Source organism: Protopterus annectens, chromosome 6.part1 (genome assembly GCF_019279795.1).
Source record: "Protopterus annectens isolate FY-2018-M chromosome 6.part1, PAN1.0, whole genome shotgun sequence".
NCBI classification, from domain to species: Eukaryota; Metazoa; Chordata; order Ceratodontiformes; family Protopteridae; genus Protopterus; species Protopterus annectens.
Genome location: NC_056738.1, coordinates 401,509,823 through 401,532,535, shown reverse-complemented (window position 1 = coordinate 401,532,535; position 22,713 = coordinate 401,509,823). Strand labels below are relative to the sequence as shown.

The 22,713-nt window shown below is 41.7% G+C and overlaps 1 protein-coding gene across 1 annotated transcript in view; it reads left to right on the top strand.

Annotated features, from left to right (window-relative positions):
• Positions 1-313: 313 nt before the first annotated feature.
• Positions 314-22,713, top strand: part of LOC122805592 — a 161,370-nt gene continuing 138,970 nt past the window's right edge. The window contains exon 1 of the mRNA XM_044075817.1: positions 314-451. Within this exon, the coding sequence (XP_043931752.1) occupies positions 372-451 (80 nt within the window). The 5' untranslated portion in view covers positions 314-371. The remainder of the gene's footprint in view (positions 452-22,713) is intronic.

Here is a 22,713-nt window from a genome sequence, read left to right as displayed (position 1 = left end):
CCCATGAGCTTCTTAGTTTAATATATGAGTATGTTAGTAAGTGTCCCACATTTTGCCCGTTTATTCTACATGAGTGGTAGTTTTCCTCATTTTGGAGATTGAAGGGTGAGTGCTATGCTACCAGCAGTTGTGTAATAATATAACTTACTTACTTAACACTCCTAAGTGTAGACTTCTGATGGGGAAAATGTTAATAGATAAAAACTAACTCGAGAAAGTTAGAAACATGCTGTGGTAACTCTTCCTTTGTTATGACTGTTTAAAAGAACTATTTGACACAAGACCACTTGAACCTTTATCGCGAGAGTTTGTTACCTCCAAGTGCAGAAATTAACAGGCAAAGGAGAATTTGTCACAAACTATTACAAAAAATGGCAGGTGCAGGTTTGAAGCGCTTTAATAGGCAAAAGCAGTTGCGTTTTGCTGAAATACAACGTAGATTTCAGGACCTGTAAGTCAGAAACAATCTCCAGTATTCATTGTAATAAATATGAATAATCAATTCTGTATAAACTGAACTGGCTGGACTCCAGCCGCTGGAGTAACCTATGTTAATTTTTTGCATACGTTTGATAGCCCAGTATGCCTTAGTCGTTGAGGCTTACGTTATCCTCCTCTATTGTGTTGTGTATGTACTGTATAAGATGCTATTGCTCAGACATGACTACGTTTATAAATACGCGAAACGGGAGATTGTTGTTTGCATGTTGCTGGTTGTGTAATCTGAAGGGTAGTTAGGGAATTTATATTAGCACCGTACCTCAAAATACTTTTTAAGTGATGCGCATGATAATACCGTAGTCATCTGAACAATGTAGTCTAAATACGCAGTATTAAACCATTTTTGAGCGTGGTGGTGGGGGGCGTGTAGTGTTAAGTGTTCCACGTTTTGCCCATTTGCTCCTTGTTGAGAGGAGAGGTTCCACATTTTGGACTTGGAGCAGTAAGAGGTAAGACTGGCACTTCCGTTGTTAGTCAACCAGTTGAGTTCCCATAGCTGGAAACTTTTGTAAATAGTTTGCGACGTACGCAATCATCATCCAGGAGCCACCTTAAGAGAAGTAGATAAAATCAAAAATGTATAGAAAGTTTGGCGTTGGGGATGGAGTACTCCAGTACGTAAAACCGAATGATTGAATTGAGTACAGAAAAAGTCAGCACTTGGAACAAATGAAGAGTTGTTTAAGAGCCTTTCCAATTATGTCCCAGCAGATCAACTGTGTGGAGTTCTGAGCTTCATTTTGGTGATAAGCAAGGAATAATGCTCAACAGAGTCCCAGGGCTGCACCTTGGGACCTCCCTATCCTTCGGAGGTGTATTATTTTCATGTAACCCCTACCTTGAGGGCCTTACTGTAGTTAGAAAACGGGTTTTGCGGTAAACGTCTAATACATAATTTTATTTTGGACAGTTTTGACGTACGATAGTTCCTCTGCTTGACGTTTCGAGTTGCTGGTAGATATGTGATAACTTACTGCAAGTATTTAATGTCTACAGATATTCATACACCCACACCCACTGACAGAATCACATATGTAGACATACAGATGTTTGAGAGAAAGGCAAACAATCACACCTACATAATCTCCGATGTGCTCTCACACACACCCTGTGTTGTACATACAATGCATCGTATTACACCCCCCCCCCCCCCAAAACACATAAATAATCGCTAATCTACGTGTCTGTCGCATACACACCTCTGGCTTACTTCTTAACTGCCCCTTATTTTTGCAGATTAAAATCATGTTTTGTTTTTTGTTTGCCCAGTCCCTCATAATTTTTTTATTCTCTGCAAAATCAATGAAAAACATAGTAAATAATGCTCGACAATAATTTAATTCTTAATTTTCAGGAAACATTCTATTTTTTTTACGTGAATCAGAATAAAAATTGTCAATGCTTATTATTTTTGTCATTGTTAGAATTATACAGCAAAGAAGTTGACATATATAGCCATTGTAACTGTTGCAGTTAAATATTTTTCCTCACACTCTTTTTGAGAGCCACTCTTGCCGAGAAAAGAGGAAATGGCAGGTCCTTGTTTTTTGCTTTAGTTTTATTATTATTTATCATACTCCCCTTCGGTGCTTTTGCCACATTTAGCAGATATAAGAAACAACTTTTTCTTTCCGCATGTTGGTACATTGTTGTGAAGCAGCAGACTTGAATTTTACTGGGCTTTACTAAACTATGTGTTCATACCCTGCTGTAGAACAATTTTTCTCCAGCAGTATATATTTTTTTAAGGTTTAACCCATTTTCTAAGCATTATTGATGGACCTAAACCATGTATATGTGAACTGTATATGTGATTTACTGCATTGCAGGAGTAACACATTGGAAGTGTAAGAGAAATAAAAGAACCATATACTGAAGTTTTGGGGGTGATAGCTTAGATTAAAACGAACCAAAAGGGGCAATAGCAAATGGCTTTCGTTTGAAGGAAAAGATCACAGTTAGCTGCCTGTCAGGCGCTAGAATCCGCCACATAACACAAGCACTCAGGTCACTCCACAGCAAGTACAAGTATGACTCAGTCATTGTCCATGCCGGTGTGAACGACCTGAGACGTACCTCCCTGGACTACATGAAAAGAGACATAGAGGAGCTCTCAGATTATGTAGCCCAGGCCGGTATGACCCTGACCCTGAGCAGTATCCTACCCTCACCAAGAATGATGCCACAATACAGAGACAAAATGATCAGCTTTAATAATTGGCTTAATTACTGGTGTCATTCTAAGGGGATCCAATGTCTGTCTGCCTGGGATGACATGCTTGACAAGCCACGCGCTTGCACCTGTCACCCCTGGGCTTCGGATATTGGCAAAGGCTCTTGCCACCCCCATAGTGCCTTTTAGGCAAGGCTCAAATGATAAACCTAAGAAAACAAAAATGGAGAAAACTAAGGGTAATACTGCTCAATGCCAGAAGTCTAAACCTCAAGATGCACCTCCTCAGTATGGAGAACATTGATGTTTGTGCTGTGACTGAAACCTGGTTCAAGGCTCCTGAGAGCACCCCAGCACTATCAGGTTATACCTCATATCATGCCCGCCCCAAAATCCGGACCGAACCACAAAAGGAGGGGAGTATCCATATTCATAAAGGATACCCACACCTCCAGGTTAGTGGCAACGCATCGGAGACCATCCAGGTGCAATTAACCATAGATAAAACTGCCCTACAGTTTGTAACATGCTACAGACCACCTTCTCAAACTCAGGAAACCCACACAGCCTTCCTGAAGACACTGGAGAGTATAAATGTCTCTCCAAACACCATCATATTGGGTGACTTCAACTACCCAAACATAGACTGGGAACATTACTCAAGCCCCAACACCCTAGCCCAAAGGTTCCTTGAGTTCATAAACTCAAATGCTATGGAACAACTAGTCACCATTCCCACAAGAGGAGAAAATATACTAGACCTGGTCATCACAAACGTGGGGACAAAATGCTCCACACCGGAAGTATATCCCTCATTGGTGAGATCAGACCATAAATTAATCTCACTGGAGATCCACATCCCGCCCCCCCAGCAAAAGACCACAGTGAAGAACTTCTCAAAAGCAAACTTCACACTTCTTAAGACTGGAGTGGTATCCTTCAAGGCCCCCGAGCCAGTGGAAACCACAACCCACGCTGCTGAAACCCTTACAAATGCCTTCTACGAGCACCTCCAGGAATGTATGGATCAAGCAATCCCTAATAAAATCAAGACCCTTTCCACCAAAGGCAGGCGCCCGGTCTGGTGGACTCCAGCTATAAACAAACTCTACAACAAGAGGAGAAAGCTACTACATGACAGAGCAAAATCCTTAAATGGGAAGGCATCTCTGATCAATACTAGCAAAAAACTACGATCACTCATAAAATCATCCAAGGCCAACTTTGAGAGAAAAATCGCTAATGACACAAAAGACAATCATAAAGCCTTCGTTAGCTATGTTAGAAACCTGGGTGGAAACTCCCAGATATGCTCAGAATTAGTCCAAAATGATAAAAAAATCACTGAACCCACAGACATTGCCAACATACTGGCAGACAGGTTCAGTGCAAATTTCTCCTCCCTCCCCAAAAGGAGAAATATCTATCCCACCAGAGTCTAGCCTCCCAAACATCTCAGATGCCCAGGTGAGAGCTGCTCTCTCTAAAGCAAAATACACAGCATCAATGGGACCGGACGGTGTCCCCGGATGTGTGCTACACGAACTCAATGAGGAACTAAACCCACACATAAGGCTGCTGTTTAATCTTAGCCTTACTACAGGATCAAAGAATGGCGACGGCAACTGTGGTCCCACTCCACAAAGGCGGTGCTTCTACGGACCCTGGAAATTACCGCCCCATAAGCTTGACGAGCCTTGTCTGCAAAGCTATGGAGAGGATCATAATGGAACTCATAAATAAAGACATTGGGGACCTACAGACACTGGATCCTACCCAATTTGGCTTTGTCAAGGGCAGATCCTGCCTCTTGAACTTGGTCGACTTTTCAAACAGTCACTAAGGCCATTGATGAGGGTAAGGCAGTTCACACAGCCTACCTTGACCTAGCAATACCCCACTCGGGCATCATAGAAAAGCTCACCAGCTTAGATGTAAACCCATATGTCACAAGATGGGTTGCAAACTGGCTCAAGGACAGAACACACAGGGTTAGAGTTGCTGGTGCCATGTCAGACTCTAAGCCGGTCACGAGCGGTGTCCCACAGGGCTCAGTCCTGGGCCCCCTCTTGTTCGGCATTTATTTTTCTGAAGTGCAGGCAAACGTAGGGGGATTGTGGTTGACAAAATTTGCAGATGACTGCAAACTGGGCACCATAATTGACACTCCATCAGACACAGACATCCTCCAGAAAGGTCTCATAGAAATGGATAACTGGTGCCAGAGCCATGGCCTTAAGCTAAATGCCAAAAAATGTATAAGTCATACCCTTTGGGAAAAACAAGGTAACCCCTAATTACCACATAGGTGGTAATCCATTAAACACGGAAGAAGTTATCAGGGACCTGGGGACCCAAGTTGACAGTAACCTCTCTTTTGACACTCACATTGCCAAAGTGGTTAGGAAGACCTTCTACATTGCCCACCTGATCATGAAGGGATTCACATCCAGATCAGGAGAGGTCATTGTACCCCTGTACTCTTCACTTATCAGACCAATGATTGAGAACAACGCCCCATTCGGAATGTACCTTACCCGACACCTGCAGCAGTTGGAAAGACCCCAAAAGTTCCTCACCAAAAGGATAAAGGATCAAACATATGTCATACGATGCCCGACTGAAGAAACTCCAGCTCTATTCAGTCGCATACAGTCTGCTCAGAGGTGATCTGTGCCTGACATACAAGGCCATGTCCAACCCGGAATTAATGGACATGCTCCACCTCAAAAAATCCAAATCCACCAGAGCCACGAGCAAGAGACTTAAACCTCAACACGGATATAAATAGGAAGTGCTGGAGGGACAGATTCATCACCCAGAGACTCCCTACACTATGGAACAGAATCCCAGTCCATGTGAGGCAGAGCCCCTCACTGACTCTGTTCAAGAGAAATCTTGACGAGTGGATGGGAGATCGTAGGTTTACCCCGGGAATCATCTCTGTATCACTGCTGGACAGAGGCACAGCAAATTAATGGGTATAGTATTCTCATCTTAAGGGGTGGTGAAAGCCACACACACTCTGGCTAGGCTTATAAATGCCCTAGGGCAGATAGCCTAGTATGAACCTATGAACCTATGTATCTGGCAACAGTTTGTTTCTGCAAAATTACTACTTCGAGATGTGCCATACAATGCCTAACGTGTGTCAGCATGTTATGAATCCTGGGTCATTGCTGGTAAAACGCAGAGAAATACATGCCCACTACAACAAATATCAAAACATCTGTTGGCAGAGTTTTACTATACCTGCCTCCTTAACTTTGTTCTGAATAATCTGGTTTGCATAAATCTGCTCTGTGGAACTGTCCTTATGTTAGCCATCACACGTTTACTGTGCAAAGTAAAGGGTTGGGGTTAGGTATAGTAAAACATTACCAGTAGGGTTGCCACCTTTGCATCCTTCCATTTCCTGACAAACCACATCTTCCCCCCACCGCATAATGAAAGTACACCCCTTGTCTCAGGTTAGTCACACCCTGCTTTGCAAGCCACAGCTGGCAATACCAGTTTTTAAATAGCAGATATAATAATGTCATGGGCAGAATTAGATGATATGAATCCCTAAGCAAAGCAAAGTGTTCCAAGGTACTCCCACCCCCTCTGTCTACTGTCTCCCTGGCATGCACCATACTGTTCCTATCTTCCTCCCACCCTTGCTTTCTCAGGCTATCCAAAGTGCTTTTTTGTTTTCTCATACTTTCTCTTGTCAGCTTTTCCTTACAAACATGTTCTAACTGGCCAAGACTGAACTGTAAGGAAAGAATTTAATTATATCTGGAGTCTGTGGGTCACTAAGCACCCAAAATCTGTGGGGGTTGTAAATGCTGTTGAGGCGCATTTAGAGCTTTTTTCCACAACTTTTAGTCCAATGGTGGCCTGAATAAAAAAATATATATACTCTTTTAATATGTTGTTTTATTTTATAACTACGGAATCACGGCAAAAGTATACTGAGCTTTTTACTTGCAGCTGGCCAACTCTTGACACTCTCTAGTGATTTTTTTTTTTTTTTTACAATGATACGCCTATATGAGAACATTAGTGTTCGATGTTTACTGTTCGTGGAAAATCCATTTGATTACCATTTCTCTCCATGGCTGAAAATAGACCCAGAAAATAGGTTATGTTCTAAGGCTTAATGTTTGAGTTCGATAACATAGTAGTTACTAGTTACTACAAAAAATATGTAGAAGTTATCCATAAACTGAGAATAAAATGCTCTTTAGGCCACACAAATCCTATCTAGAATGATTTGTGTTGTACTACCCCCCCCCCCCCAAAAAAAAAAAAAAAAAAATTTACAATTTTCTCTGCACCCATATGGTGTTAATTTGTAATGAAGGTGAAAGGATAAACTAACATAGTCATATATTTCAACTTGTTGCTGTCCTATATCTACACAGCATGCCTTCTCAAACATAACAGGTACTTTCTCTGTTCCCTTCTGATGTTAAACTCGGATAAAATTGAAAGAACCAACAGAATTCAGCAATGTATTTCAACCTATTGCTGTCAGCTTTACATACCCCACATCCCCCTGTATACATCTGATTTCAATTGTGAAGAAAGTATAACTAACTTTTGCAGTAATTTGTTCCTACAGAGTTACTGGCAATAGACAACCTGTACATATGTTCTGTGCACACTTGTGAGATGTGATTTTGAGGAAAGTTAAAGAAATAATGATTACAGTATCCACAGCCAACACACAAGCTACAGTGACCTTTTTTGCATACCTCTGAAATTTGACTGTCAGGAAACCAAAAGAAATAATGACCACAGTATCCCCAGCACCCACACAAACTGTACCAGTCTGTGTTCACCTCTGAGTGGTGTCCGTTTTAGTCTAGGTGAGGCCCATGGCTCAGGACCTTACTAAGCCAGCTATACCCTAGAATGATGGCCACCAGAAGCCCTGAGGTTCTAGATGTTGTGATGCATTTTATTATTCATTTTTCACTTTTTCACTACCCAGAAGATATGTTTGCACACACATGCTTATATACTGCTACTGACAAATCAGATTTTTGACAAGATAGACACACACATCCACCATGCTTTTTACATGCAAATTGGAAGAACATCAGCTCACCTATGGCATATCTTTGGGGAGTTGGAGAAAACAAAAGCAATTGAATAAAATCTAGATAGAGACAGGGAAGACATGTAGACTCCACACAGATGGAGCCACAGCCAAAAAAAAGAAAATCTGACTAGACCTCTGAGATGTCAACACTACTCACTGTACCAGTGATGGGTTTCTTTTCCATGCATCTTGCCCAGACCACACAAAATAGCCACTTATTGTGTGCAGTGCTGATGGTTTGACAGTGGAAAGTGTTGCTGTTATATGCACTCCACCCACAGACGCATGTGTACACACATGCATAAGCCACACCAGTGATTGTTTTACACACAATTTGAATGCAGATAGAAAATTGAAGAGAATTGGTAAACCTAATACATGAATGTGTTAGCTTTCAAGGACTCACCATCATACCTCTCGACTGTGCAGATTTCTGCCTCACATTTTTGGTCTGTTCCTCATAAATTTTTTTTATTTTTCTGGCAAATCATTGAGGATTGAAGTCACTAAATAATTGGGTACATTTTAATTTAAAACTTCATATCCTTCAGAAAATGCATGCTAACACTAATGCTGTTCTAACAACTTTTTACGTTTTTAATAGCAGTATTAAAATCTGTCCTTATTTTTGGGACTTTCTCCCCCCCCCATTATTTTAGCCTTTGTCTAAAAGGTGAAGTATGCTCACCATAACTGTATGCTCACCATAACTGAATTTCCTGACAGAGACCCTGATTTCCTGATTGTCAGGAAGATTTCCTGACAGGTGGCAACCCATATTACTACAGTATTTTTCCAGGGGGCAAGTTCAGCGCAGTTGTGTGGCTTAATGGATAATCTATTATTTCATCAGCGTATATGTTCCTTTTATTATTTCATTGTTCCATTCGGGCCAACCTAGTTAACAATTGAAAATAAACACAGCTGGACAGTACCTGCAGTTAAACTATTATCATTACATGCATTTCTTGAATGACTTAATTGGATGCATCTTGACATTTCATGAAAAGAATGAATGGACAAAAATTAAGAAAAATAAAATGCACAATGTTAATAACCTTGAGTAAATCACATTTTGCAAAACACACACATGAAATTGAGAACTACAAATTGTATCTTTGTTAGTAATGTATCATTCAAGCCTTTTTAAGGATCCCACATGTTCAGTAGTAACTTGGCAAGTCAGTTCTTGCTGGTTATTTCATAAATTGTTCTTTTTCCCCAGTTGTGTACTTTCCTTTTGGTATTTTTAATTCATGCTGCGGTGGTGCAGAGGTTAGCATTGTCGCCTCACAGTAGGAGTTTCTCCCGTTCGATTCTCGTCTGGTGCACCTTGTGTGTGGAGTCTGCATGTCCTCCCCGTGGTTGAGTGACGTTAAGGACATTCAGGTAGGTGTGTGCGTGAATGGGTGTGCCTTCTTTGAAGGTTGGGCGTTGGGCTGGCACCTCGGCACTGTAAAAATCCAACGCCAATCATTAGCAGACCAGAGTTTTATATATGTAGTTGAGAAAGCTTTCATAATAAATATGCGGAGAGTGTTATGTTGGTTGTGGAAGTAGTACATGTTTGATTGTAAAAGATGCTGTAATGTATGTAAAGGGGATATGGTCTCTCTAACACCACTGTTGCAACTTTATGCTATTCGCTATTTGTCTAATCAAAATATTATAATACAACATCCGTAAGATATGTATTCTATGTTGTGAAGTTGGGAGTTGAGGTGGAAGAAGCCCATCTTGCATATTATAATTATTAAGAAAAACATATGGTCCGGCATTACGGGTGAATAATGTGGCAAATGAAATAAAGGTATTAAGGATACATGATGTGGCAAACGTAATCTTGATCAGCACATGGCTTGATGCTGTTTACTTTTGAAGATCCAGTTCAATCATTAGTTAAAAATACTGTTATGAATTATTGGGACCCCCCCCCCCATATGATTTAATGAATTTTTTAAATAAAAAATAAATTAAGTTATCACTTAAGAATGATTAAATGAAGTTTGAGTAATATTCCAGATTTCGCAATGATCAATTCACCATCAGGGCGTGCAGTATTTTAAAAGGAAAAAATGATTTTTTCCTGCTTCTTAAACACGAAGAATGCAAGGCATTTGTATAACATGACAACTGTTTCTGTTTTCAAAACATTAACACTACAAAGCATTTGCATAACATGGGTAGATTTTTAACTTGCAAACCTTTGCCCAGTATTTCAAACGTAATTTAATTAAACTTATTTAAAATGTGCAATGGAGTTATGCATGCTAGTTGTAGGTAGTCAGCTTTCCTTATGCATGAGGTAGGTGGGCTTGGGAGGTTTTTGGCACTTTGCATCTGGCATGATTTGAGGTTTGACTGATTATTCCTTCTTAGTATGTAACTTCTGGATTGTTCCCTTTAACGCCGCAAGTGGTACTTGACCCGAGTTATATAGACAATAAAAATCAGTACAGCATCAACAGTGTCTTAACATAAAGTTATAGTGACAGTAATTTAATACCATTGTATGTTGAGATTAGCATAGTAGTTAAGGTGTTTATCTCACAGATGCTAGTCACAGAGTTTAATAGCCCTTAAGTATAGTCAACCTACTACTTGTCTATGAGCCATATAAACAGTTGTACTACTTGATGAACTATGTCATACAAGCATATTTGAAGTTCTTGCAGAGTGTAGTATGTATACTGAAAGACACGCAATACAGTTTTTAAATGTGTTAGAGTTATTGTTTTAAGAATGTGTAGGTTTATCCATTGTTAAAAGAAGTGCATCTGTATTCTGCTGTGATGGTGCTGTAGATTAATGCTAAAAATTAGGTTCTCTTTGATTTTAATGATGTAATTGGGAAACCAGTTCCAAGCTTAGAGAATGCTTTGTCTCAAGACTGGTAATAGTGGTCTAAGTAGAGTAAGGGTCTTCAATAGTGGATGTGTGGGGAGGATAAGTAAGGGCTCATAAATTTAAGGTTTGAGGCAAATGGAGGATAGTAATTATAGTACAACAGTGTGCAGAATATGTTCAGAAGGAAGGTTGTTCAGGCAGTAAGTAACAAGAAGATAGTTTTTATGCATTGGAGTTCCCTGCAAGTTGCTGTTTTCCTACTTCCAACATCTGCCATTTAATGTAAAACAGAGTAAAAATATATGAAATACTTGGAAAATAAAGGTGTTGCATTGTCTCTAAAAGTTGGTGAGACACTTGAGATGTTCTTGAAAACCCAGATCATATGGTTGGACCCCAAGAGTTGTAAAGTTTGGGAAAGGTGCCAAAAAGATTATGCTTTACAACGCATGGGTCTGCCGTGATATATTTGCTGTTTGTGGATGCATATGTCTTATTTTGGTGGAGTGGGAATTTGCACTTTTAAAAAGTTAAATATAATTAGATTATATAATCTAGTAATTGTATTGGGTCTATATTATGTGATCGAAGAGTCTCTTCTTTGAACATATAATTGACATACATACAGTGAATGCTGTAAACAGAGAACGGCCACATCTGGGAAAAATTCACGTGGCCGTAAAATAAAAAAAAAAAACTTTGACACTTATCTACATTGAAGAAAAGGGCAATTCCCGATAATGGCCAACTGCAGCCATTTTGCAGAAGTTTAAACAAGGTGTGAAGGTAGTTTTAAAAGAAAAAGAAACACATCTGAAGTTGTACATCTTTATTCATACTTTACAGATAGGACCTCGGTTCCATCCTCTGAACCGAAACAGCCATTTCCCAGCTTATGCAGGCCAAAAACTCTCAGCTAAGAACCTACCCAGAATGCCCCTCTCCTAGATAACTCCAGATCTCGTTTGCCACGTTCCTGGTCAGACGTGTTTAGCCATCTCTCTCAAGCTAAGTAGTAATTTGTTGTTTTTATGACAGTTTTTCTTCTGAATTTCAAAAATGTTAGTCAACTTGGTCTTTTTTTTTCCCACTGTCGCCTATTTCCTACTTTTTTAAATTACAAAAAAAATATATATATTTTACCTTTTTTTGACTGTCCCTATCTCCTGTATTTGACAGGCTTCTTTTACTGGTTGTATTCATGTAAAAAAAATTCTACAGGATAGTATTGTTCCTTTTACCATGTCAGACAAAGTTAAATTGGGTTTTAAACAGTGTGACAAGTGTGTACATAAGATGCATAACTCAGATACACATGTCTGTTGTGTCTACTGTTTCAGTGTGGATCATTTGAAAGCGGATTGTGACATTTGTACTGGTTTTTCTAATCTGACACTAGCAGAATGTAAAAATAAACTTATTTTAAAAGGTTTACTCAAGATACCTTTCTTGGAGGCTCTATCTGGGTCAGAGGTCCCACCCCCTCCTAAGACCAAAAAATATAAGGAAAAACTGAGTCACTCAGTCCCTGCATCTCCGTCAGTTAGGGAACTTGATTCCATTCCGTGCTTCACTGGCACCCTTGGTGCAGACCTCTTCGGCACCAGGATCTGTGTCCTCTCCCTCAGTGCCGACCATGGTATTCACTCCTATCTCTGTTCCAAACACAGCACCACTGACTTCGTTGCCGTTTTTGGCCCCAATGACTGTTCATGCCTCTGCTCCATCCCGGTCCACGTTGTCGACAGCTTCTTCGGCTCCAAAACCCGATTTCATGCCAAGGACTAGATATTCTCCTACTTACGATCCTTTCTTTGGACAGAGATTTAGTCCCTTTCTAGAAAGACCTGATTCTCCTTCTGCAGCCTCTTTTAGATCCACTAGGAGTATTTCTGAGCTAGGCCTAGTGCGGGTTGTGGACCAGCTTCTGGTAGCTAGGGGATTGTCCATTCCAGCTAGACCTCCTGTCCCCCCTGGCTCGGAATCTTCTGTCTCATCTTCCCCTGCTTATCCACCCCCCCCCCAGCTCCCATTTCGGTACGTACTGTCTCTGCTCCAACAGCAGTGCCTTCCCTGTTGGCACCCATCACTCTTGCAGCATCGGCTATGATGGAGCCGATGCTTTCTGGGAGCGGTGCTTGGACTGTCTGTACCTAATCTGGCACCTATTTTCTCATTGGCACTGTCTATGTCCACGGTTCCGATAGTTCCCAGTTCTCTCGTTACCCCTCAACTGGAATTAGTTTCGGCTGCTACTTCTGCAGAGGTGATGGATAAGGCCCTTCACTCCGAAGGCTCACAACCAGCCCCTAGGACACCAGTATCAGAACCCCCTGTGAAGACAACCCCTTCTCCGGAATCAGAAGATCCCACTTTAGAGCCACCCCAGAAGAAACTGTGCAAGAGGAAGCACCTTGACCCCCCGGAGGAATCTATTACAGAAGACATGGATTGTGATGAAGAGGAAGGGTCCCCTCGTTCTCTCCCAGACTAAGTTTCATTCGGAGACATTCTCGAAATCCTCAAACAGCAGGGGGAATGAAAGTCCTCTAACCATTCTTCTGAGGAATCGGGGGTTCGGCAGGCCTTCTGTACCCAGCCATCTACTTCACAGGTGACCCCACCAGCAGATGATCTAGTTAAACTAATTGTGCAGCGTGCCTGGAAGGCCCCGGACAATGTAGAATGTGTCCCCCAGAGGCCAGACATAATTTTATCTATACCTGAAGACCAGCCCCACTGGTCCAAGCAGCTGACAGTTAACACACTGGTCGTGGCGGCGGCCACCAAGAGGGAATTGGCAGAAGATAGTTCCACTGTTCATCCTTCAAATAAGGAATCCTGGATCATGGACAGACTGGGGAAATGGACTTGTGTTTCAGCGACCTTCGCCATTCGGTTGCTGAATTTTCTGGCGCACTTTACTCGCATCCAAAGAGACTTAATTTCTGAAATGGCGTCCTCTTTGGTGGGGGTACTGCCTGATGAGGTGTGTGACACTGTCGCCTCACAACTCGCTACCCTTGAATCTCTCTCAAACTCCTCGATGCGTTTGATATCTCACACTGCCGAGGGGGCAGCCTGAGCGTCTGCATCTGGTGTTGTCATGAGACGTAATGCTTGGATGCGGTTGTGATTTTGCAGACCCTTTTAAATCTTCCTTCGTTAACAAGCCTGTCGACGAATCTGCATTTTTTGGTCCCAAGGTACGTGACACACTTGCACGTAATGAGAAAGACAGACCTTGTCTGCTGTGGGCATATGTTTTTCCAACCCCCAGAGACCCTACTCCAGGAACCAGAAGGGGGGGGAGAGATGTGGTTCAAGAAATCCCAAGGATATTTTCGTGACACTCGTGGTGTGCAATCCACCCGGGGCAGAGGGGGATACTCATATGAAAGGCATCCTTTTCGGGGTAGTGGGGGTCCGCGTAACCAGGGAGCCAGAGATTCTTTCTCTGGCAGACCCTACCAGTGCTCCTGAGCAGCTGCCTGATTGCTTTCCTCTGGAAGTAGTCGGGGGTCGTTTCTCTCTGCATCTACTAGCCTGGCCTCTTATTGCTACTGATGTTTGGGTGCAGAGAATAATATCTAGAGGCTACCAAATACTCTTCGGGGATTCGTTTGACGGGTCTGGGAGTTAGGTCGATGTACCACCCAATCAGAGGAGATTAACAGCCTTAGAAATAGAAAAACTGCTAAGAAAAAGGGTCATCCAACCAGTCCCACCAGAACAAACAGGATCCCGGTTTTACTTGAGGTTCTTTTTAGTGCCAAAAAATACAGGGGACTGGAGACCAATCCTAGATCTCCGCCTACTCAACAAATTTATCAAACCTCAAAAATTCCTATGGTCACAGTACAGTCCATTCTTCCCTTCCTAGGGAGAAACAATTGGATGTGTTCTATAAACATACAGGATGCATACTACCATATAAAGATGGATCACCACTCTTGGAGGTTTCTCCACTTCCGGCTGGGAGCCAATCACTTACCAGTTCAGGGCACTGCCATTCGGTCTCTCAACAGCCCCTCGAGTGTTCACCAAATGTATGGCAGTTGTGGTAGCTCATCTTCGACTACAAGGATTCCAGGTGTTTCCTTATCTAGAAGACTGGCTCCTTACTGCTCTGACCAGGAATCTCCTAGTTCGCAGCCTTTCTTACACTCAAGATCTCGCTCTCCACTTGGGGATTACAATCAACAAAGGCAAATCTCATATGTCTCCAACAAAGACACTGGAGGTTATTGTAGTTGTCTTCAACACAACATCTTGCCAAGCCCCCCCCCCCCGCAGGCTTTTGAAAATAAGACACCAAATTCAAGTCCTTCTGCCTCACATGTTTGTAGCAGCACGTCTTGTACTGCAACTCTTGGGCTCCATGGCAGCTGCCATTACTTTGGTACCACTGGCGTGACTGCTCATGAGAATCCTGCAGTGGCTCCTCTCTGCACAATGGTCATTGTTAACCCACCCACTCAACCACATGATGCGCCTTACGAGCCGTTGCAAGGAGGAAATGCTATGGTGGATGGAGCCATAGAAGAATCTTTGGTGTCGACCGTTCTGTCTTCCCCAACCCACGGCCACGGTGAACACGGACGCTTCTCTTTTGGGGTGGGGGTGGGGGCATTTCCAGGGAAAGACTGTCAACGCACATTCCCAGGAGCTCTAGCCTTATTGCGGACAATCTGAGCAGGAACATCCTGATGCCTCACGAATGGTCCATCAATCCTGTAATAACAGCTCGGATGTTCCAGCATTGGGGCAATCCTTGTTGCGACCTGTTTGCTTCCCCCCTAAATTACAAATGCAGGAGCTATTTTGCCTTGATTCCCCCTCAGGGGGGATCACCGAGGGGTGCTCTAACACGCGATTGGCCCCCGGGTCTTCTGTTTGCCTTTCATTTCCCCTCATCTCAAAATTTCTCCAGAAAGCTCAGAGGTTGAAAAGCAAAGTGATCCTCATTGCTCCCTACTGGCCACGTCAAGTCTGGTTCCCTTTTCTATGGCCTCATCTGATTCACAGCCTGTGGATCCTGGATCATTCCTAGGACCTGTTATCCCATCCTCTGGGAATGATCCCACCCGAACCTACACTGTCTCAAGCTCACAGCCTGGTTCCTCCACTTCCAATGATTGCCAAACTACCTGACATCCCATCTCCTGTTCGTGAAATTCTTCTGGCCTCACGCAAACCTTCCACTAGAAAGGTTTATTCTAGTAAATGGACTAGGTTCTCTATTTGGGCCAAAGATCAGAACTTAGACCATTTCTCTATGCCTATTCAAAAGATTCTGCAATACCTGACTTCTCTCTTGCATGCAGGAGCCTCAGCTTTAACGATCACTGTACATTTAGCAGCTATCGCTAATTTTCATAATGGTCTGGACAATTCTTCCATTACGTCACACCACCTATGCAAGATTTTTTTGAAGGGAGTATTGCATGTTAAACCTCCAGTCAAGCCTCCCTTAGATCCTGGGACTTAACTATCGTGCTTCAGAGTCTTACAGGCTCTCCCTTTGAGCCTTTTGATTCATGTGACTTAAAATTTTTGTCTTGGAAAACCATACTTCTAGTAGCGCTCACCTCCGTGAGAAGAGCATCTGAGCTGCAGGCCTTGAGTGTCGAGTCCTTACTTGATCTTCCACACGGACAGGGTGTCCCTTCATACTGACCCTTCCTTTTTGCCCAAGGTCATTTTCTGTTTTTTCCATTAATCAATCTATTGACCTGCCGGTTTTCTTCCCAAGGCATTTTAATAGAGGGGAGTACCTTTTGCACACCCTTGATGTGCACCAACAGCTTTGTTATTTGCACAGGAGTAAATCTTTCAGGAAAACAGGCAAATTGTTTGTGTCCTTTCAGGACCCAGATTGGGTAAACCTGTTTCTAAAGTGACCTTATCCTCTTGGCTTAGAAATGCCATTACCTTTATCTACCAACAGAGTAAGCTACCCTTACCTTCCAGAATAAAAGCTCATTCTACCAGATTTATGGCTACCTCTGTAGCTTTTCATTCCAGAGCCTCTATGGATGATATATGCGCAGCAGCCACGTGGGACCTCATACCTTAAATCTCATTACAAATTGGATTTGGCCTCCAGGGGATGAGCCTAGGACCACCCAGGACTCAAGTAGCTGGGGACTCTGTCCTGTCTGTAAAGTATGAATAAAGATTTACAACTTCGGATAAAGAAGTTATGTCTTACCATAACGTTCCGTCTGAGTTGTAGATCTTTATTCATTCTTTACTTCCCGCCCTCCTTCTCCCTGCTTGGACTCCTGGTGGATCTCCGGTACTCCTGATTTTAGGGTATCTGCTCAGACAGAGCCTCCTACTTTTTCTATTACTACATCTTTACCTAGGGCGGGCAAACTCAATCTTGGTGTATCTAGGAGAGAGGCAATGTGGGTAGGTTCTTAAGCTGAGAGTTTTTGGCTTGCATGAGCTGGGAAACGGCCGTTTCAGTTCTGAAGACGGAACCAAGGTCCTATCTGTCAAGAATGAATAAAGATCTACAACTCAGATGAAACGTTATGGTAAGACGCAACTTATTTTTTCTTGGTTGATTTTCTGCTCCCCTGTTGACCATGTAGCTCTCCCGCTCAAGCAGTCTTGCTGACTCATTCGTTCCTCTTTGTTGAAAGCTCTATAGCTAATTCATTTCTTAGGAGCTTCGGACAGGTGGGCCAAGAGCTGGGCAGTCATCCACTCACTCTGTGGATTCTCGGAGATCAGTTTGTGTGTGTGTGTGTGTGTGTGTGTGTGTGTGTGTGTGTGTGTGTGTGTGTGTGTGTGTGTGTGTGTGTGCACACGCACGCAGTGAGTATCAGTACTGGGTTATTCCTCACTTCTGCAAGGAACATAAGCCAACAGGACAGGTCCTGCCCACCTTTAAGGAAATACTGCAGACAGTTTCTGCAGTCTTCAATGAAATCATGTTTTGCACATTCCCTGCCAAGCATGTGCATTTCTTCCCTCCCCCTGCAAGAGTAATCCTTGCTCTTGCTTTCCTTTTTCATCCTATCCTGATCCTTTATTGCTGGGGATGCTAATCATGACCCAGTTATGTGGGTCATAATCAGAGCTTTATCATTCTATGCAGTTTCATAAGTGATTATTGCTTAATTTATTAAACTGATTAGCCAGAGAAAATATTTTATAAATTGTGCCCAGCAGAGGAAATGCAGAAGTGAAGCGTGCGTATTCATTTCTGAATGATGCATGGTCTTAAATTTGGCAGTCTTTAGTATTGTCAAACATTTTAAGGATCTATCTTAATTGCTTCCTCATCCCTAGCACTATAGGTGAATCAGTTTATAGTCACTTAGAAGAAAACTCAGTCATGACAATAGAACAAAAGGGTAACAAGTCATATGGAAAAAAAATGATAATTTTTTGTTATTCATAATGGAGAATTGTAAAAAGGGGAGGAAGCTAAGAATGGCATAGATTGCAAAATAGCATTTGGCAGCATCTCCCATTCATGGATAAATGAGTGCTTACACCCTACGTTGATCAGTTGTATTACAATGGCCATGAAACAGTGGCAAACCACTTTGCAGCTAAGCCATGTTATAAGGACAAATTATCCAAGGGTGACGGTCACTGCTTCTCTTTTGTCTTCCTCTTAGCCCATTAAACATTTTACTTAACAGGTAAGGTCATGGTTACAATTTGGCTCCCAGAAAACAACAAAGTGTAAGGCCTTTTTATCTTCATCTGTGGATGATTTAAAACTATATAGTTCATCGGGTGAGGAGCTGAAAGCACAACTGGAAGTGGTCAAAACTTTCTGAGATGATACAAGAATGTCATTTGGGCTTGATAAATGTCCAAAATTAACAATTAAAGCAGGAAGGCTGCAGCATGAATAAAATGCCAGTCTGGGAGAGGAATGTGTTACAAATGAACTTGATTAGGAGGGACTGTATACATATTTGGGAATTGATGAAGGATCAGCAATAAAACATGAACAAATATGAGTAAAACTTGGTAAGGAATGTTTTAGAAGACAAAAATTAGTACTGAAAACAGCCTTGACATCTAGGAGTAAAGTCCAAGCTGTAAACCAATTTGCTCTTCCTGTTCTTATTTACAGTTTTGGGGTGATTGGCCTCAAAAGGTATTGGATCAGTTGAACAGGAAAATTAAAAAAAAATGCTTCACACTTATCAAATAATATAAAAGTCAGTGTATACCTAGATATTCTTTGTTCTGAAGGAGGTACGGCTGCATACTTATCTGCTGACCTCCCCAGATCCAGACATAGTGAACATTTTGAAACATGAAAAGAACAAATCCAAGATTACTTCCCTGCATAGTTTAGCAGAAGCATGTTGGTGTCAAGCGGGAATGGAAACCAAACTAGAAGTAGACAAAAATCAGGCAGCAACTGAATGCGCCAAAAAAACAAAAACCAAAGAACACATACAAGAAGAATCAAATGAGGGCAATAAATGTGGAAAAGACATAAATATAATTACAAGTACAGAAAACTCCTGGAACAAGCTCATGTTGATCAGGATCTGACGCAGGAATGGTTAAGGGGAGGTAACTTTAAACCAAAAGATGAAAAGTAAAAGGTTAATATTAACGTAGGATAGTGGACTTGTGTACATACGTTCATAGGTGTTGGTTTACAAAGCCCATTGGACATGGGGAAGAGACAGATAAATACAGGCTCAGTAAAACGGAACTGAAAACAGTCACACATCTTGTTGCTGGGTGTGATACATTAATGGCAGAGGGCCTTTATAGTGAAAGACATGTGGAAAGGCTGTTGCATTGGTGATTGTGCAAACATTACAATATTGAAGTAGCTGAAAAGCATTGGAAACATATAGCTGCAAAGTATTATAGAGAATGATTGTTTATATCACATGGGATTACCTGGTACCAACAGTTCAAAAACAGATGTGAGAAAACCAGATGTAGTAGACCATTGAAAGAAGACAAAAGTAACATTGATTATAGAAATTGCTACACTCCCTGTTTACAATGTCTTACATACAGCGAGACACAAAGTCATAAAATACCAGGATTTGCAGGCAGAAACAAGGGCAGTGTGAAAGGAAGGTGCCAAGATGGTTCTAATAGTGGTAGGAGAAATGGGTCTTATAAAATGAATTTACAGTCCTATTTAGATATGCTACTGCTACATGCAACTTCATATGAATTGTAGGAGTAGTTGTTTGTGGGCACATTGTGGGTGCTGCAAAGAGCACTTTCGGCTAAAGTCAAAGATTGAAAGAATACTAATTTCATGAACTTTAATCATAACAAGTTGGGAATGGACCCTATTCCTAAGTCAGAGTATTTGAAACTCAAAAGACTTGGAGAAATTAAACTGTGAATGGACATTTTAAAATCTGGACTGAAGGCTAATTTTATATGTAGTAACTGCAAACTTGGATTTGGTCAGGCATTTTTGATTTTTACCTGAAGTCCCAATGTTGCTGTATTCTCCAACAGATCAGTAGTTTTGTTCTCTGTGTTTAGCATATTCTGGTAACTATTGTGTGCAGCATTCACCTGACTGTGCTGCCATTCTGTAAGCTTGAGCATCAAACTATTAAATTCCTGTCCAGTCTTGTTTGTTCTTATCTGTTGCTCAGTGTAAAGTACTCATTTGGGCCTACCGTAAGCTGGAATTTATAGACAGTTTGTGTAGTTGACAAAGCCAACAAATGGTACAGGGTTGTCTTGATTCATAGTGCTGTTGCTTTGTAGTACTGCAAGTTTGCATCGCATGTAAATGTGGTAGCCTGTGGATGGGGCTTATGCTAATGAGGCCCTGTAGTATCTCCAGTGCAGTGCTCTGGAAGAAAAATTGCACAATTTGTTGATTCCTGGGCATCTATTTAGCCACATGCACATATGTATTTCTGTGTGGGTGGTGGTGGTGGGGAATGGGATTTGTGGCTGGTAAAATAAAACTGCTCAGATTGCCAGTCCAAGTAAGTGGTGCAGTGCGGTATGTATACATGAGCAGGTATGTAAGTGTATGTCTCTGACTTTGGCTACAGGAATGTGCATGAGTTCTTAACTATGATCAATGGCTGCTGCCTGACATGACAAGAGACAGGAACGGATAGGGAGATTTGTAAATTTATTGTGCCCTGGTTGTGCTTATGTTTCTGTCTTTGTGTTTGCGAGTGTCAGTGCCTGTCAATGTGTGTGACTTTGTGTCTGTGTGGCTTCAGCTTTGGCTAGGGGAGTCTGATGAGAGCAGATCTGTAGATTTATAGCAGCTTTGGTGTACTTGCTCTCCCTTGTTTGTTAGTCTCTGGGATAAATTAAGTTATGCAAGTATGTTTGTGTGTGCCTGTGATGGTAATTTTGTGACAAAAGTTTGATCCTCTAGAAATCAAAGACACTTATTGTAGCAGGATGTTAAAGCATTCATTTAAGCAGTTATTTCAATTGTTTATTTGAGCAATTCATAGTACTGCAGTTTTTATTTTAGTGTGACATAAAGCTTTGATATGTCTGTGAATGGCATTAAGTCAGAGAAGCTCAAGTTGTCCCATCAGTGCAAGTTAATTTGCACTTCTACAAGCCATGGCTGTGAATCATAGTTGTAATAATGACAGGATCTCTTTGTGTGCAGGGGAAATTTTAAGTAGAATTGACTAGCAAACCTGAGATCAGGGAGAAGAAAAGTAGAAAATGATAGCACAGTGTGGAAAATGGTTGGTTGAGAACATGACCGCTTGCTTCAAAACACTCCTCTTCATGAATGCATGGTCTCTCTCTTTTTCCAACCCTTGCATTGTAGCACTTCTCATTTCTTAATCTGTTTTATCTGTAATGTGTACTGCTTTGAAATATGAGCAGTCTCTTATATGACTGTGTTATGCAGTTATTACCTGCGCATTGTACCAGAATGTATTTTTTACTTACTTTAATTCTTATTCTGTTTGCCTTGACTGTACCTTGGGATTAGTATGAAATTGGTCAAGCCAGTCACTGGTTTATCCTGGTAAACAAACATAAATTAATAAAATAAGGATTGATTGTTTGAATTATATAATGCAGACTATTTTAAGGCCTTGGACAAGCTTTTGCAGTTAGTGCCAGTTGTTAGTTTACTCGGAACTGATTTCTAGAAAATGTATGGTAGGTGCAGTCATTTCACTAAAAGGTTGATAGACAATTAACCCAAGGCACACTTTTTCTCATTTTTATATATACGTGTGTGTGTGTGTGTGTGTGTGTGTGTGTGTGTGTGTGTGTGTGTGTATATGAACATTGAGACCAGAGCATCTAAAATCCATAACACTGAATTTCATAACATCTAACACAACAAATCACAAGAAAATAACATCCCCGCCACATATAACGACGGCAAACTACCAAACACACTTTACTACATTTCTGCAGGGGGGGGGCACCTGCACCCCACACGCCCTGTAAATTAAATATGCCAATTCCAAGATTGTACTACAGTGGGGAAAAAGTTAATTTCCTAACCCCACTGTATCAAGCCTCCCCTGCAGAAACCTAGTAAAAAGTGTGTTTGGTAGTTTGGTGTCGTTATATGTGGAGGGGATGTTATTTTCATGAGATTTGTAGTGTTAGAGGTTATGAAATTCGATGTTTTGGGTTGTAGATGATGTTCATCGTGCATACAGCTGCAGTCATAATAGATGGGTTCTCCTGCCGTCAGGTGGGTCCTCTGTCGGCCGAATTCCAAAGTCTAGGTCCGGCGTCGGTTGTCGTCGCTTCTTCCCTGACGTCAGTGTGACGGGTATAAAAGAACCAGCAGACCCCATTTTCTTCAGTCTTTCTTGCCGCGTGGTGCCCGAAGCAGAAGCAGTTCGCAAGTGCTGGTCGGCCAGCTCCTGAAATTATGAAAATTTTGCAACCGAAGTCTTCTTGAAAGCCAAGTACCCCGTTGGGGAAACTTTTCTTGCCTCAGGCCGATGTCAAACAAAGTTAATAATTGTATTTCATGTGGGAAGCAAATACCGCATAAGGATTTTCATTCCCTCTGCATTCCTTGCTTAGGCCTAGACCACGACGTTTCGGTCTGTCGTTTTTGTGCTACATTCAATAAACGCACCATTAAGCGTCGGGCGGAGTTCGCCCA